Here is an 18901-nt window from a genome sequence, read left to right on the forward strand (position 1 = left end):
CGAGTTGGAAAGTGACAATCAGGGAAATGCACCATTTTAGTGGGGGTGAGGATGAGGGAGAGGGACTCACAGTGTGCAGTGTTGTGCCATGTTCTGTAACTGTGGCGGACATGTTGTGCGTACCCATTTTCATTAATTGTGACCGTCCTCTCACAATTAAGAACATCACCTACACTTGTAGCCGTGGTCCCGAGCCTCTTTGCCAGAAAAGTGCTACAGATTTAAGATCAGCTCGTAATGATTTGTGCACTTGGATCTCATAATGTCCCCATGTAGAAGGGCTGGGAGAGCATCCACACACAAGAACGTGGGCTCACCTAACCCTTATGTAGTCTTTTTTTTTTTAATTTAAGGTTTCTTTATTTGAGAGAGAGAGAGAGAGAGAGAGAGAGAGAGAGAGAGAGAGAGAGAGAGAAGGTGGGCGGGCAGAAAGGGAGAGACAGAATCCAAAGCAGGCTCCAGGCTCTGAGCTGTCAGCACAGAGCCCCACACAGGGCTCAAACTCATGAACCATGAGATCATGACCTGAGCTGAAGTCAGAAGCTTAACCGACTGAGCCCCCCAGGTACCCCATAACCCTCATGGACTCTTAAGTGAAGACTTAAAGGCAGGCTTTGCTCAGGATCAGGGGGGAACGTTTTGAGAAATAAACACAAGGAGCGGGGTGAGCCACCAAAACGGTAATGGAGCTTCATAATATTATTTTAAAACCACAGATATATATTTATATTATCATATTTACATGTAATCATGGTTTTTAATTATAATCATCTTCTAAAACATTTTCTAAAGACTAGAAAAATATATGGGGAGACAGGCAAGTGATGTGTCTCTCAAGCTGGATGTCTGCCTTTTGAACAGTCTTTCCGTGTTAGCAATCTACTGATTCTTAGGCCATCTCAGATTGAAGACATACATCAATCAATTTATACATTAAATGCAACAAACATTTTAGGTAAGTAATCCCCTTGGGAAATGATGATAACTCATGGACATTCTTATATGTTTTCTGCCTTTTTTTTTTCTCTCCTAGAGAAATAGGACATTTTAAAACATAAAAACCAGGATAAATGGAAAGAATATCAAAACAGCAAGGGAGAATATCGCCTTTGGCTGCTCTATGGATAGAGGAGTGGGGGGTTCAAACTTGTTAAAGATATCAGGGTGGAAAAAAAATCTTTAAAAAAACTCAACTGAATTCTGATAACTGGACTCGAAAACCTAGTCACAAATATTAGGAGTTTTTATTTAAAATTGAATTTGACAGTGATCAATAAAGTGAACCATTCAAAAATGAAATTTAAGTCCTTTTATCCATTACCTTATGAGTTTGAAAAGAAGTCTTGCAATGGAAGATGTAAAAAATACTGATATTGTAGCAAATAGGTTATTTTTAGTCGAGGAAAACATTGGAAGAAGGATTTGTATGGCTATAATAACTGGCTGTGTGTATGTGGGTTTACCGTACATCTAAACATGTCAAGTCTATTATTGACTGTGTGCATTACAAGTCACAGTAAAGTACAGGCACTCTTGAGTCAAACCTCCCTCGAGGTGGGCTGGAGGTGAAAGGGATAATGAGGGTCCTGGCCCTCCCTCTGGTCACCATCTGGTCATCAGGAGAGGCTGTGGTCTTCTTTCTTGACTGAATGAGGTCAGGAGGATGGAGGGAGGGTTGGAACGCATAAGGGGTAATTAATTGAACACAGTGGTAAGTCTACGCATCTTGAACCCAAGTGTGGAATGCGAGCTTTGCCTCTCTCGGGAGCTATGAAAACACGTATGAGAAGTCCAAAGGTGTCTTCAGGGGGCACTCCGTGAGGAAAGCAGAGCCAAGGAGAATCAACTCTGATGGGTTTCATCCATGAGCCCACCCCTGAGGAAAGCACTACCCCCTCCCAAAGGCGGGGGTTCAGCCATGTTCACGTTCGTCCTCCGTCTGTATCTGTGGTTCGGCATTTGTGGAGAATGGGTTTTGTTCTCTCGTTTTCACCGTGGTTGGGATCTCTTTCTTTGGTCTTCACGCCACTGCGTTTCTATTCTTTTCTTCTCCTTCACACATTTGTCACGAGGAGAATCTTCCAGAACCAGTTAGAGGTGTCATTTTTCAAAAGTGACAATCTATCATGACAAGGCTGATAGGTAAATTCTGGTAATTGTGTGTCAGATGCTTTTCTAAGTTCTTTACATGCAGGGGACCCTGTTACTTCTCAGTAACCTTATCAAATAGGTCAATGAACCACATTTCACAGGTGAGGACACTGAAACAGAAGAGCTGAAAAACCAAGGGCTTTTCCCAAGGTCACAAAACTAGTACAGATCAATTATTGAGTTGATATAAACTCTACACACTTAGGAATGGAGTTGTGTCCCTTTGTATCCTAACTAGTGATGAATACACATCTTAGTGAATAACTCACAACATTATTAATTATGAAAAACAATGAAACTAAGATAGTATGGGTTTGCTCTATATGGGTGTATCCTTTTGAGGACTTTTGTTTAGGACAGGTCACCAGTGAACTGGAGATGGTATTTGCTTTCACATTAGCATTTAAGACACCAACCATATACTTATTTCTCATAATACAGCAAAAAGGGAGAACTAGAGAGAAGACTCTGGCCTTTGGATACGTGGGAAGGAAAAAAAACTATTAAATCTAAAGACGTAATTTTACATCTCTTTTTATTAGGATTTGGATCCTGGGATTTCGCTTTAAGGCAGACATATAGTAAGTGGTGCTAATTAAGTGCACTATATAGAAATAATAGGTGTGGGCAATCGCTTGGCCTGTTGTAACTCGTAACCCTTTGTACACAGACGATTTGTTCCTTTAACTTGCAGAAACGGACCTCCTGCAAGTGAGAGGTACCTGCTCCCCCCTTCACAATAAAATCCCACTGGTGTTGTCAGAGCCACTGTCTCTCGGGCTGAGACACGGCAAAATCTCTAAGTGAATGTTCAGCAGTAACTCATTTATTTCATATACAACTGAACCTCAGCAAACATGACCGATACGTTTACATGTACAAGGATGGAATTTCGTTCTTCTAACGTGGTGCGGTGCTTAAGGAGTCTTTCATGTGCATTTTTCTCCAAGAGTATGAAATTGCTTGTAGAATATACAAGCTTGGTATGTTGATTGTTTTTAAAAAAATCTACTTCAGTACAGTGTTTTGTATCATACAGTTCCATACTATGCACATCACTACTTTATTTATATTTGTATGCCTTTATATTCTTCAAAGACTTTCATGCAGATTACCATGTCATTACTTTTTTTCCTCTTAAATTGTGACCTTTACACCTGTCCTCAATTTTAAAACAGTTGTCCGTTTGGGCTGACACCATTCCAGTGAGCACGTGTGGCTGTTGCTATCGTTTTCCGATTCTGTGTCAAGAGCCGTAAGAAAATACAACATCTCAAAGGCTGAACGTGATTTGCCATTTTATCTCGACGCCTTGGTTCATCACTCAACTTGGTGCTAGCAGGTTTGGCGACACCCGGGGTCTAGGGAGAGACCTACGTCGGGGATGCTGCAGTGGGACATGGGGACAGGCCGGTGTAAGACACAAAGGCTGCTTATGTGGCTTCAGGGACGTGACTGAGGTGGGCGGTCATCAGAGAACCGTAGGAAATGTGGCTGCAGGGAGACTTGGCCAGACCTCGGGGAACGTGTGGGCTTCACTAAACCAAGGTGCAAGGTCCCTAAAAGTTTGGAGCACACAGGTGTCCAGACAAAGGGTGTTCGGAGAAGAGGAAATGCCCTAAGAGAAAGCAAAGAATCTTGAAGACTCTCAAAGAAAACAAAAAGGGTGCAATGGTGTGACAATGGGTTTGTGAAGCAAATTCTGGAATTTTTAATCCAGAGGAACACCAAGGAAAACCAAAGAAGTAATGGCAGAACAAATAAAATGTAGTAACACTCTGCCCACTAAAGCCTGGGACTCTATCCCATAGGAAATAAAGAAAATAAGACACTAACAGTAAAAAGCAAGTGCGCAGAAAATTACACACTTTAAGTCATCGGAGTTTCAAAAATTCTTTGAACTTGACTGAAAATATCCATTGTAAACCTCTATTACCAAAGCAATTAAATGTATCAATTTTAAGTTCTTTCAATAATCCATTTACAATTGCTTTAAGATGAATGGATATAATTTTCCTTAAGACGAATCATTTGTTCTTTTTCTAAAGAACCCACTGAAATTGTAATTAAAATTGGATTGTCATTTAGAGTTTCTTAATGGAAATGAAGTAATTAAAATTAAATTAACTTAATAGAAAGGAGCCAATTGATTTCCCATAAATTCTTCCTTCAACAGTATCTACCTGTGAAGCCACCCTTATTCAGCTCAGGCTGCCATCACCAAACACCCCCAACCTAGGGCTTGAAGGACAGGCATTTACTCCTCAGGGCTCTGGAGGCTGACTTACAAGACCCCTGGCTGTGCCCAGATACTCTGTGCGCACATCATAAGCCTGATTCAAGCAAAATCTTTGCCAAAGAGCTTTTCCCCGAAGTAACACTGAGCCTGCACACCTCCCCCCACCCCCCCCACCCAACAGGGACTTTCCTGAACAAAGTGACAACAAGCGAAAGTGTTTGGTGGCAGTGATTAAAGTTTTGTGGAAATTGCAGTGGGGCCTTTGAGACCATTGTGAATTTGTAAATTGATTATTTTGAATTAATTAACATATATATACACACAAAGTCTATACTGTATATCAGAATCTCTACACATATGTACTCTATATATAAAGCCAAATTATTTAAAATGTGCAATCTTATTTTTACTCATAAAGAATATAGAAGAATTGAATAAAATGCTGATTCTACTTTTAATCTATTTATTATCCTACGAACCTTTATTTCCTTAATTTAATGCTATTATTGAGTTACCCTTTAAGATTCAATTAAATTCAGAGATTAGTTTCAGGTTTTAATTTTGTTTCAGAAATTTTAAACCCACGGGGCGCCTGGGTGGCTCAGTCGGTTAAGCCTCCCACTTCAGCCTCAGGTGATGATCACAAGGTTTGTGGGTTTGAGCCCCGCATCGGGATCTGTGCTGATAGGTCAGAGCCTGGAACCTGCTTCAGACTCTGTGTCTCCCTCTCTTTCTGCCCTCCTCTACTCATGCTCTGTCTCTCTCTCAAAAATAAATAAACATTAAAAAATATATAAAATAAATAATTAAAAAATTAAAAAAAAAAAGAAATTTTAAACCAAAAATTCAAGAAATAAATGGAAGCAACAGACTGGTCAGCATAAGGATAGATAGAATTGTTTAGACAGAATTGTTCAAAAGATTTAAAGCTGAGTTCAATTTCTCAAAATACAGGCAACCTATTTTGTTTTACCACGTTTCTCCAAAATATTTGTAACCCATTAAACAACTGAGGCTAATAGTGTTGACTTTTTTTTTTTTTTAACTATTTTATTCCATCCACGGGCATTGTAGTTTGTCCAATAAATAGAATTAATGAAGATATTCAACAACAGGATAACTCTTGCTTTCACTGAGTTTTCTTTTAATTCTCTCAGCAGGTATTATTTGGTAATTAATCTGATGTAGATATAGAGGCTTATCATACTCGGCCTGAAAAAAATCGTGTGTTCAAAACCTGTGTGTTCAATGATGCCATATTAGTTTAGAGAACTCTACTGGACACTCTTCATGTCTGCTCTCTAACTCCGCCCCTGTTGGGTTTTGTTTTGTTTTTTTTTTTCCCAACAAGATGTCACAAGACATCTCAAATACCATGAAGTATGTTTTTTAATACTTTTCCTGATTCTTCAACACCTGTGCAGACTGGCCTCTAAGCATTCCACTACAACCAGAGCTGTCCTGGCCCCTGAGTGGTCAGGAATGGGCACGTGACTCTCTACTTGGGCCAATCAGAGGCAACCCAGCCACCCCACAGAAAGGGATTGCCTCCGGGAAAGCAGGACCCTGAGATTCCACAGTGTGTGCAGACTTGAGAGCCCTCTGAGGAGGCCCCCGGGGGAAGGCAGGGGGTGGCCTAATGTCTTCCCTTGGGTTGTGGAGCCTGAGGATAAAGCCAGCACCCAGGCGGGGAGAGAACAGGAGAGATGAGAAAACAAGGCATCAGTTCCCTGATTACATCTGATCTAACCCGCCCACCTGAAGTTGTCCCAACTTATTTACTTATATTGTCAGTAAACCTTCCCTTTTACTTAAACCAGTTTGGGCTCTTTTTTTTTTTTTTTTTTTTTTTAACTTGGCAATAAAAAAACATATTGAATGATATGCGTAAAATGTAATGAGAATGAAAAGGTGGCACAAGAGAGGGCTTGCACATTTCGTCACAAATCATGGAGTACACAATGGTATTATTTCTAGTACTCTAAATAATTAGGTTGAAATAGCCCTACAATGAAAAAGTGCAAATAAAATGATCATTTCTCTTTCATTTACAAGTGAACTGATAAAAGAGAAAAACAGCTCTTAGTTTAGGTGTTCACTAGAAATTCTGTTTAAGATGAGGTGTTTACTGGATGAAAAAAAACTAGCATGCTCATAATTCAGTTGACTTTCTTCTGATATCACTTGTGATCTTTGGAATGGATTTGCAATTTTTGGATTTGCAACCATGAATCGATCGCTCTTCTTTCTGTGATTTTATTTTATTTTTTAAAAATTTTTTAGTGCTTATTTTTGAGAGACAGAGAGAGACCGAGCACAAGTGGGGAAGGGACAGAGAAAGAGAGAGGGAGAACAGAATGGGAAGCAGGCTCCAGGCTCTGAGCTGGAGGCGCTGAGCACAGAGCCCTACGAGGGGCTCGAACTCACGAACTGCGAGATCCTGACCTGAGCCAAAGTCGGCTCATAACTAACTGAGCCACCTAGGTGCCCCTTATTTCCGTGATTTTAAAAGAAGGAACACAGGCACAGAGTGTTAATGAATCCAAATGTGGACATCAAGAGAAAAGCTTTGGAGGGAAGCAAACTTTGACAAGCATCTATTGAATAAGGCGCACAGCTGGATTTTAGGGATCAGGTAGCCCCCAGTGTTAAGAAATAGCCTCATGGGAGGCAGAAACGTTAAGGCAACTTCCACAGAATGGAGCTATTATCACGGAGGGCCCACCAGCCAGCAGGTGACGGGGTAGAGACAGCTCACGCATAAACTGAGTTCAAAACGATGGGGCAGAGTCAGCCGGACAGAAAAGCAGGGTGAGCACAGGGACGTGAGGGAACAGCACCGACAGAGACACAGAGGGAAGGAGAGCCGGGGTGACCAGGGGCCTGCACGGGCTTCCCCTGCTGATGCTTCAGTACGTGGCTGAGTCGTGCAGGAAGGTGCAAAGTCGGGCCAACAAATAATGGGCCTCGTGTGCCACCAGAGTCACCGCTGGGGGCTAACAGGTTCTCCTAAGGGGGCAACCTGATGGGGCTTGGATTAGATCGATCACTCAGGGAGCTCCATCCTGCAGCCTGGGAGAAGCTCCCCAGGGCCGGGCAGACACAGCGGGTGGGAGAGCCTGAGCTGACAACTAGGTGGGACACCGAATCTTCAAAACGGGCCACTAATTAGACGTGGAGAAGGAGAGAAAAGGAGAAATACCAAGGAGTTCCCGAGGCCTCCTGGGTCAGCTGGGGGTTGGCTACCAAGAGTCACATTTTGTCTAAAGGAACTTTGCACCCAGGTGGGCTGGAGGGAAATTCAGGAAACACCAGGCAAAACACGAGAGGCTAAATAAAGAAAGGGCACACCCAGGCCCCTGGGTGCTGTGACGGTGCAGGGCCACGGTGAGAAGCGTGGTTTCGGGTGCCCTGCGTTCCAACATCGTAAGCACGTGACTGTGGGCCAAGGTCCGAGACCCTTTGTGTCTCGGTGTCCTCCTCTGTACGGCAGAAGTGACAGTCACATTACTTCATTAATTCTTGGAAGTGAAATGAGGCAACACATGTAAAGAGCTTGGAGCGGTGCGGGCTCTGGAACTAGGGATGATGGATGTTAACTATGGGTTCTTGGTTTGTATTTTAGGTAACAATGTCAACACCCAAAAAACAAGAGGGACAGTGTACAGATAATGAATCTAAATAAAACAGGCTCACAGCAAATGGCATACTATAATCAATAGAGTCGACCAATCAGTAGACTTAACGTTACATGTGTGGGACAAAGCTTTGGTTTCATTGGGTTGGGAGTTTCTTCCAGATCTTAAACTATCTCATTCAGAAATTGTCAATTTGGGGAACACGGATTCTAGGCAACCTGGGAATTCCCAGGACCATCGGCAAAATACCGTATCTCTTTTTTTTGAGACAGAGTTCAGAAACGGCATCCAAATCTCAAATAAAAACCATAACCAAAAAGAGAGTGAAAACCACTATTTTAGGAGAAAGACAGACAATAGACATTTACAGATAGGTGCCCTGGTGAGAGAGAAAGATGGCTTGATTCGTGTTTACTTGTGTAATTTTTTTTTAAACGAAGTCCTGACTGTCAGAATATCATTAAAACACAAAAGGACCCTCTTACCAGTTGAATCAACAACATCCCTAAACCGTGCTGACAACTGAAGCGATTCTTTGCCATGGGAAAAAAGTGGGTCTTACTACAGTAACCACTTAGTATTTGTTTGGGTCCTGAAATCTCATCTCCACAACGTTGCCACCCGCCTCTGTCACATGAACTAGTGGGACCAGGGCGGAACCATGGACTCCCTGTGACGCAGAGGCTCACCGCTGCGCTGGGCTGGCATTAATCTCCAGATGAATGTCATAACGCTGCGTCCTTAGGCAGTTTTCTGTAACTCGAGAGGACAGACTTTAAAGTTGCTAAGCCACACGGCTGAGTGGCAGGTGCTAGGCATTACCTCTGGGGTGATGCGCAGACCCGAGACGGACAGGTGGTTCCATATCTAGCCCTCCCTGCGCTCACAGCGCCGCTCTGCTCTCTGCCTTATGGGAGCTCAGTTCCCAGATTAGCAGTACATGTAACCCCACTGGGCCCGCATCCTAATCCCACCGTCTTGGAAAGTACCCAGTAAAGACCCCTGCTTCTCTCTGGAATGCCCTCTTGAATTCCTCAAAAACACACTAAGAAGGCTACTCTGGCATGGAAGTTTCTACAATGCCCACTTTGCAGGAGTATGCCACAATCAAATCAACAGCGTTAAATGGCAAAGTTAACAAGGAAACTGGTATTTTAAGCTGTCCCCATCATTACACCAGGAGATACTCACTGTTTTAAGCAACAGAATTGTCACCAGTCGTGTTAACACAGCCTGGCGTCTCGCTTTTATTTTTCCTTTTGTTCCGGGTGATTTTTACTTCTGTGCATATTTTTTCCTTCACAAATATGCTTGGCACGTGCTTTAGATTTACCCTCATTCACTCGTAAGAATGGAGGGCTGAAAGGGGCTGACTTCACAGACAAGGTAAGTGCAGCCCAGAGGGGCTCACGCCCAGGGTAGTAGGGTTCCCCGCCCCCCCCCCCCCCCCCCCGCCCTCGCCAAGCTGGGCCCTGCGCCCTGACTGCACCGCGCCCTGTCCCCACTGGGTGAATGAAATGAAAGCGTGTGACCACCTACCCACACACCTTGGCAGAGGCGCGCTCCACACACGACGGCCCCCACCCAGGCACGTAAGCTTGGTTGCACCTTCTAAGCGATACCCCGGGAAGCAGGAAAAAGTCAGAGAGTCCCCGACTCCAAAGTGGAAACCAATTCTTCGGCTGAAGGCAGGGACGCCAGGGTCATCGCAAGGCTCCAGGTCGTATTCTGAGACACGAAGAGAGGAGACGGAGTAAATGTGTGGGAACTTGGGTAAACACTGAAAACTTACTTACCAAGAATTAAAAAAAAAAAAAAAAAAAACAACGGCTACTATTTAAAAAACCTCACGCATTGTTTTTCAAACTGCTCTGTAGTGGTTATGTGGATTGGTCTTCTTTGTACCCTAAGCTGGTTCGTGATGAACCGCATGAATTCTAGTATTTTTTTAAATAGATGTGTAACATTAAGATAAGGTGAACATTTTACAGCTGTGACGTAAACCCTATGAAATAATTTTCGCGCTGAAGGTCAAGGATGCTTGGAGAATCAAGCCCACTCAATTAAGCATCAGTGAATGACACCTGGGACAGAGCAGACGCTGGGCAGCTGTGTGTAACCGCTGGTGCATCTGGAGCTCTCTCCTACACTGTCCCATTAGCATCTGCAGACACACTACTGTGACGCGCATCGGGAAATGCCACTTTAGTAAAACCTTCTAAAAACGACAGAAGGAAACTGGGCCGGCAGGAAGAAAGGCAGATAGAAAACCATACTGATTTTGTGCACACATCTGAAGAGCCCCCCAGAAGGGAAAACACTTCATTTGCATGATAAAGTTGTTACTTATCTGGACACTTAAAAAATAAACGCCATTGTATTAGTGTCACTGGCAATTAATTGTTTGCAGCCAGGTTTCAAGGCGAAATTCTTGCAAATGAAATTACTCCTCAGCACACCTGAAGAACAAGCGTAGGGCAGCACTGGCTTTGCAATCCCAGGTGTTGTGTTTTGTTTTGTTTTGTTTTTTTTTTTCAAAACTGTCTGAGCCTGTGTGACACAGTCTAGGTTAGGTGACTCCTTCTGCAAGCTTTGCGAATCGTTTCCCATCGGTTGTGTGCAAGTGGATTGGTCCAGGTGTTCAAAAACCGCGACCACCTTAATTTTTAACATTTTAAAATATTTTAAAACTGTTGCAAAGCGCTGCCAAGACCCCGGAAAGTGTGTCTTGTTTCTCGCCTGCTTGTCTGTTTAGGGAGGTTGCGGAAGAAGACAATTAGCCCTAGAGCTGGCTTCTGACCTTTGCTAACCAAAAGGCTTACTGTCAGCTCTGCGCTGGGAGTGACAGAATTAAGAAACAGATGTCATGGAAAGGGTGGGAACGACAGACTTCTGAGACATATCTAGGGGGGAGCCCCACAGAGGTGGGGCGCTGCCAGATTCTTCCTGTGGAATGTTCTAGTTGACTTCATGTTGGATCTCGATGGAAGTTGAGAACAAAGACAGTGACATTCTCATGGTGCCCGAACTGAGACCCAGCAGGAAAGAAGGTACAGAGGAATTAGGCATTAGTGTTAGGAAAATTTAAGTCTTTGTTCCACAGAGCAGCCAATCTCATGATTACCCCTGATTATGGGCAAATTTCCAAGAAATCAAGTTGTCTGAGCTCGTCCCAAGAGCTCCACTAATGCAGTGAAATGCCAAGAAAAATCAACAAAGTCAGGTAAAGATAAATGGCACTGGTTGTAATGATGGGGCGCATAAAATAGTTCAGAGCATCTTAAAATCCCTAAGAAATCTTTTTCTTTAAGATAGTTATTTCAATGCATATATCACTAAGGACCATGCGATATTGAGTGATTATTAACTTCCTACTGCGTAGAAGACACAGGAATACATCTGCTGCTGATGGAAAGGCGGGAGGTACAGAAACCCCCTTCCTAAGAGTTTTAGCCTTAGAACAGGAGATGAGATAAATACCCAAATACTGTGATGGCGAATCCCGTACGTGGCATCAGAAGTTGCTAAGGGACTTATGGGCGGTCCAAGGGGAAGAAATCACTCCTGATTACGGGACTCAGGAACCACCTAATGAAAACTGCATTAGCTCTGGGCTGGGCGGAGCAGAGTGGAGGAGCGCTGTCCTTTCCAAAGCATCACACGCTTAAGTGCAAAAACACCCTTGTGTCCACCCATCAGGATCTTAGAGCAGGAGCGCCCTTCTGTGGGCTGAGGCTGTGTTAGTGCAGGGCCCTGACCACGGTCACTGAGCATCGCTTATGCGATTAAACGCATCTCATAAACGCTTGGCTAATTTTTAAGTGTGGGTACTTTTTCCGCGTCCACAAAAACACAGTAATACTATTCACAGCACCATTCACAGTAACAGTGTAACCCGGGCAAACAGCAGAAACCCTTCACATATCATGTAGGTGCCATCACTGAAAGTAAAAATGTCACATGATTTTGGAGCCGGTTTTGTCTGTGTTCGTAACTGCATCCCAGTAAATGAAAACTGATCCTCAGTGGCGTGTGTGTGTGTGTGTTTACGCTTCTTCTTTCTTATTGTTTCCACTCTAGGGGAGGTTCTTGAGCCAAGTATTGGCATCCGCTGGAAGGCAGGCACCGAAATGATCTGATGATGGCTTCTCCTGAGAATGTCTCCCAATGGGGACACTTTCCTTGAGATTTTGACAGAACTGATGAGACGTGAGTGAGAAGGGCTTTTCAGGAGAACGTAGTGATATTAGCAATTTCTCAGGGATGAGAATTTGCAAAGTGCCATTTCGAGGATGCCAGGCGGCGGTCCTGGCGTCTTTCTTCAAGGAGGCTCGGCCCCCTTGGCTCACCAGCTAATGCTCACGACTGCTGGGACATTAACCTGTAACCACGCACGCACAGGCACACGCATACGCTCACACACACAGTGCTATTATTGCCAGAGAAGAGACACGTTAGAGGAGAACAACATACCTGAGAACGTGATGTTGAAGCCCTCGTAGGAAATGGAAAAGTCTGAGATGAACCGAAGCTGGGCGGTGAAGTTTCCAAACAAACCCGCCTTAATAGTGTGAGGCAGTACAGAGCCAGTGAGTCTGGCCACGGGCTCGCTGAAACTCCCGTCCTCTGTGATCAGTAAATAGTCGTGGGAGCTTTCTAGGTGGAAGGTGTGGAAGATCATCTGAACTCCTGAGAAGCAGAAAAAGGGGGGGGGGGGAGGGGAGGGAGAGATATCAGAGTTAACAGCTAAGGAAAAATCATTTCTTCTGGGCTTAGAGACATCAAGCTCTTGAATCAAAAAACAAATCTTAATAAGCAAACTTTTAAGTTTCAAAGGAAAATACAGAGAATGGATAGAAAGAGTGGACTTAGAAATGAAGAGGGGATAAACGGTAGAAATAAATGCTTAAGGATATGGAAGTATAGGCACAGGTGTAGATTAGACATGGGCTTATGGGTGTAGGCACAGACACAGGTGCAGACAGACACAAACACAGACATAAACACACAGACAGACACAGATATACAAGTACAACATGGCGGGCATTTACAGTAAACTGCAGGTAGGAATGGTGACTAGCATTTATCCCAGAGGAGAGAAGGACCAGGTAACTTTTTCATTTACATTTAACAAATATCTTCTAGGAAACCTTAGGTTGGAGGTCTAGCCATATAAACGTAGGGCCGAGGGGAGAATTCATTGAAATTATAGATTTATGTGCCTTTTAGGCATCTGTTCTCACGTTAACCATACCGACAAAGGATCAGTGGATTCCTATAGGAAAACGAATAACATTAACTACAAACAGCTCCTTTTAAATAAAAATACTCATTTTTATAGTGACAAACTCAGTCACTCACAATTTGTTTCTGCTTTATTCTTGATTTCCTTCAAGGAAATTCTGAACATGCATTCATGAGACCTATGAGCATAGCGTAATATAGGGCACATAATCAAAAATGTCAATTTAGCAGCAACAGAGTCCAAATTAAGTGTAAGACAGTTTGTCTCCATGAGATTGATGTGATCAAAATTTCATATTATCTCCTTAAAAATGACAAGTGTTGTCATACAGAAAACACCCAGGTACAGTCCTAAATCCAGTGTTTATGAACTACATTTCTCACACAAATTACAAATCTTCCTGGCTTTTAGTATGCTTATCTATAAAATGAGGATAATTAAATCTGCTCCAGAAATCATCACTGGATTGTGTGAAGATAAATGACTTACGTATAATAATACTGAGTAAACTTAGAAAATAAGGCAAGTACAAAATTTATCCTAGATGTATCATGGAGATGAAGTTTGGATACTTTACTTCCTTTGACTTCATCAATATTTGTGTTTTCTCCGACGCACGCCTCTTTCCTTGCCAGCACACCTACTTTCCAAACACACGTTGACCTGTATCAATCTAAGTTACCCGATAGAAAGCAGTACAGGGAATCTACTCCTACTGTAGCATCAATGATTCCAAATCATTGTTCTAAAATCATACATAACTTCAAAATTACGGTTAAAATAATACGTGAAGAAATCACGTAGCTTACTTGTTCACACATGCATACCTTCTTCTAACCACTCTGTACATATAAAATCCACGTAGTATTCTTACCCTTCCCGTGAGACACTTCAATGGTCCATGTACAGTTCAGGGAGTTTGGGTAAAAATCCGGAAACCCTGGGGAAAGGACGGTTCCACTCTTCCCATGGATGTAGCCTCCACAGAGGGCTTTAAATAATAAGGAATATTTATCACTGTAGTAAATTTTTGCGATGATTGCTAGAATAAAATACTTTTAAAGTGATATTTACTTTGCACAAGGACTAAAAGTGTGTCAGATATCACCTCTATGAAAAATAAAACAAAACTGCAACTTTACCTGCAATTAGCTATCTCATAGAAAGGTGTCCTAAATAGTACAAAACCCAAAAAATAACACAGAGTCAGGTATGGCCAGGAGAGTGGGATTTTTGTGGGTGACTTACCTGGCCGGGGGATCCCCAGATTTGTGGTCAAAGGTTGTTCTGGGTGTATCTGGCAAGACGACGCAGGATGAGATTAACATTTCAACAGGTGGCCTGAGCAAAGCCCACTGCCCTCCCCAATGTGGGTGGGCCTTAGCCAATCAGTGGAAGGCTCCAACAGAACAAAAGGGTGATTCTTCCACAAATAAGGTGAAACTCCCTTTGTCTGACTGCCTTTGAACAGATAATCTCATCAGTTTATTTATTTATTTTTTTCCTACCTTTGGACTCTTTCTGAGTCTCAAGCCTGACAGCCTCCAGCCTAGAATTCACACCATCCGCTCTCCTGTGTTTCCAGCTGTCCACTGCAAGTCTTGGGACTGGACAGCCTCCACAACATGTAAACCAATTCCTTATAATAAATCCCTCTCCTCCCTCTCTCTCCCTCTCCCTCCCTTTCTCTCTCCTTCTCTTTCTCTCTCTGCGTGTGTGCGCGTGCGCACACACACACACCCACTGGTTCTTTTTCTCTAGACAACTCTGACTTGCACAATTACAGCTTCAGAAATGGTGCAGGTTTGCATTTTTTTAGAGTTGACGGTTTTAGTGGTTCTTCAGTGGATTTAAATCCTCAACAAGACGACCTGTTCAATGTGTCTTAGAGACTAATTTCTTTAATCTTTTTTTTGATTATTATTTTCGAAAGAGAGATTGAGAGAGAGAGAGAGCAAGTGCACATGCGCTTGTGGGAGGGGCAGAGAGAAGGAGAAAGAGATTCTTAAGCAGGCTCCATACCCGATGCGGGGGCTTGATCCCAGGACCCTGGAATCACAACCTGAGCTGAAATCAAGAGTCGTTAGCTCAACCGACTGAGCCAATCAGGCACCCTGAGACTCATTTCTGAATAAAGAAAAAGGTTATATGCAATCATGTGAATGAGAAAGTAGAGACATTGAGGGAATCCATGGAATAGGGAAGTTTCAGTTCTCAATCTGTTACCATGTGCTCTCCACGCACACATGTAACCAAGTTTCCTTTTTGGAACTCGGTAAGATTATCATTAAATGACTGATACCTGAAGTAATGTTCTCCTATTAGAATGAACATCCTGAACTGTGTCTCATAAAGCTAGTTCCATAAAGTAACAGCTGCGGAAGAATTAGCGAGTTTGTGAAGGATGCGATCTTTGTATCATGCTCACGCATCATGTGTTTTAAGGGAACAGATAATCTCTTTGAAAATGTAAACCACATGGGAAGAGTTACATAAAAATCAGCAAAACAGAAACTTCTTGAGTGAGTTCTAGCCAATTTTAACGGTGGAGGATTGTCACGTCTTAAAGTTAGGTTGACTCCATCTCATTACGAAACAGGTAGTGTTAATATAACATTTGGAATTAATTTGTTCCACAAAGGGCCAGACACTGCCCTCAGCCCTGGAAATGGTGCACAAAATAGACAAAAGTCCTTGCCCTCAGAGAGTCACCACTGCGGTTGAAGGAGAGAGACTATTTCTGCAATAATGTAAAGAGTAGATTATACATGATGTTGGGAGATGGTAAGCACCAGGGGAGAAAATGAAGAGGGAGAGAAGAAGGCCAGGGAATTCTCCGCACTGGGTGGGGATGGGGGCCACCTGTGCAGGTGGGCAGGGAAGCGTACTTGGGAGGTGGCCCATGAAGAGACCCTGGAGACCAAGGAGGGAGCGGCTGGAGACCTGGGAAGAACTTGTGTGCAGAGACAACCACTGGGACCAGGCCTGAGTAGGGCTGTGGGTGGGACGTGCCCCAGGGCAGCTGAGAGGGAGGGGGCTGGAGAAGCCAGGATGAACAGTATCGAGAGGGTGGGGGCCTTGCCACTTGTCTGAGTGAGGTGTAGGGCCCTGGAGGCTCCTGTGGGGCAGGACAGGCGCTAACTGGGCCTTTTTCCAGGGCGCTGGGCGAGAATGGCGTGAGGCTGGCAGAGGGTCCAGTGGGTAGGACACGACGGCAGACGTCGAAGAAAGTGGGGAGGACCTCACCATGGTTTCAAGGCAGAGCCACTGGGCTTTTTTCATGAATGGGATGTGGACGCCATGACAAAAAAACAAAAAAATTAAAAATTAAAAGAGCGTGAAGGAACTGAAGGTGCGGCAGACTCTGGGGTGTAGACCAGCTCAGTCTCAGGTCCCCGAAGCTGGATGCCTACTGCACAATCCACACACAACATCTGTCGTGGCAGCTGGACTCACAAGTCCCCCCAAGGGATGGGAGCAAGAACAGGAGCCCTGGAGACCACCCTCCCAATGGATGTGGATGAAGAAGCCAAACCCGCTCTCTCCAGGGCTAACCAGCCCAGGGAGGTGAGAAGCTTCAACAAAGGACATGAGAAAGGTAGCCGTGGCCTGGGACAAGACCGGGGACAGAATGCAGCCTCGAGCACAGCAGCTACCTATTAGCAACTTTCTATGTGTCTGTGATTGGATCAGGGTAGATCGGGACGTTAGCTTCTCAAATATTTACCAAGGAGGGAAGCATAACGAGTGGAAACCATTTGACGTCAAGTTGAGGTATCACATATGCAGTTATTTGTAGTACTCTTTACCTTAAAACCTGCACATGCTGGAGAAAAGGGATAAAAATAATCTATATCCAGCTGCACTTAAGACACTATAAAATTCATCAATCTCTGTTTCACCCTCTGTCTTCATGCCATCAGGATAAAATGGTGGGTCGTATACTGGGAGAAGCTTGGGAGGAGAGACATCTGACCACTGATGTTTCCATCAGTTCAACACCGAACTCACAAAGCACGAACCCACACCATCGAGGCGCCGTTTAGGAGTAAGGTAAGAAAGAAAGATACTGATGAAGTAAATCAGTAAATCTGCGGCTCGTTTTGATTCATGTATGTGCAAATGCAACACAGTCTTCATGCATTATGAAGAGTTTTGAATAGAAATAATTTCATGCACAAAGCGTCCTTTTTTGTTTTTCCTTCTTTTTTTAGAGAAAGGAGATTTGAGGTACACAATTGTACTGGTATTCCCGCCTGACACCGAAGAGGGAAGAGAGTGCAATAAGGGAACGGCTTTCGTTTTTACTGTCCACATGGGCCTCTGGCCACATCCTCACAGACAAGTCTCCATTCCCTTAGAAGCGCCACAGGGAGCAGGGCATGTAGTCTGAATGACAATAATCTGTTTCTTCCTGCAGTGCACAGTCTTTTCCGGTAGTTATAAAAAGCACAGTAAACCTTTACTTTTGCTATCCTTAGGGCCATAATTTCTTGAATTTCACTTTTCTATTTACGTCACCTACCCACCGTCAGAGACCCAGAGACATTACACCGGCAACCTCTCGGGGAAACGGAGACGTACAGAAAGGAGGAAAGACAAGAGAGATGAACGTATACGCAGTCTTCCGCAAACATGTCTCGAGTTCTGCCTCTGGCTCTACTTTAATCCCTTCATCCACCCACACCTCCATCCGAAATGACTTACTGAGGAATTTACTGGTATTTTCCAGGCCCACGCAAGCTCTTGGGTGCACAGCAACGAGTAACACAGACAAAACACTCTTCTTCCAAAGTTCGCATTCCAGTGGGCCAGGAAAATAACTTGTGGAGGTGACTAATCAGGACTAAGAACAAGGGTCTGAACACGTTCTCGGAACTCACAGGCGGCCTAGGGAATTAGAGCACGGTGGGGTGGGCTGGGGGGGCTGCCGAGTCCATCCGCGCAGGTGTCCGGGCCAACGGGATGTGGACCGTTGAGTGGGCGATATGAGGATGGAGGGGGCACGGGCGGTCTGAGCGGCCCCGTGTTCACAGACTGCCCTGTGACAGGCTGCCAGCTGCCAGTATCCTGGAGAGTCTTGGGGGTCTAGGGGTGTCCTTGGCAAAGCCCCCAGACCACCCGCGGACCCTGCGGGTGTCCACTTCCTGTCGCCGGACCCTGCCCAGAGGCCTGTGATGCGTCCCAGTGTGCGGACACGAGCTCGTAGAGCCCAAACCCCGGCTTCAGTGTTCACTTCTCCGTGTCTCCTCTGTCTGGACCAGAGGCAGGCCAGAGGAATCGGAGCGGACGGCCTCTCCTCGCTCCCCTGAAAATACCCTTTGTTTCCGCGGCACCGACTCTGAGGACCAACCTGCTGGCTCCCAAAATCGTGTCTGAAACACTGGCTTCCTTCTCAGGCCACGGCTGAGTTTCCCACTGCCGGCGAAGGACCTTGGAATGTAACCTCCGGGGCCCTGTCTTCACAGCCACTTTCTGTTTCTCACCTCTCACGCTTGGTGAAACTGTAGTGTTTCAGGCCTTCTTTGTGTGATTTATGTCCCAGCTCCTGCCTTCCTGTCTCTTCCTCAGAGAGATTAACGTGTGAAAGCACACAGTATTCCCTCTGCTCTGTCCCTCTTTTCTTAT

General features: G+C 44.4%; 1 protein-coding gene across 3 annotated transcripts in view; it reads right to left on the reverse strand.

The window, feature by feature from the left end:
* The window catches only part of CSMD1 (CUB and Sushi multiple domains 1), a 1996605-nt gene that overhangs the window by 347856 nt on the left and 1629848 nt on the right, over positions 1-18901 (reverse strand). For all 3 annotated transcript variants that reach the window (XM_027049973.2, XM_027049974.2, XM_053217751.1), the window contains 3 exons: positions 14148-14264; positions 12502-12717; positions 9568-9756 (listed from right to left, as the gene is read on the reverse strand). In XM_027049973.2, the coding sequence (XP_026905774.1) occupies positions 9568-9756; positions 12502-12717; positions 14148-14264 (522 nt within the window). The remainder of the gene's footprint in view (positions 1-9567; positions 9757-12501; positions 12718-14147; positions 14265-18901) is intronic.

This window comes from Acinonyx jubatus, chromosome B1 (assembly GCF_027475565.1).
Source record: "Acinonyx jubatus isolate Ajub_Pintada_27869175 chromosome B1, VMU_Ajub_asm_v1.0, whole genome shotgun sequence".
In the NCBI taxonomy this organism is placed as follows: domain Eukaryota; kingdom Metazoa; phylum Chordata; class Mammalia; order Carnivora; family Felidae; genus Acinonyx; species Acinonyx jubatus.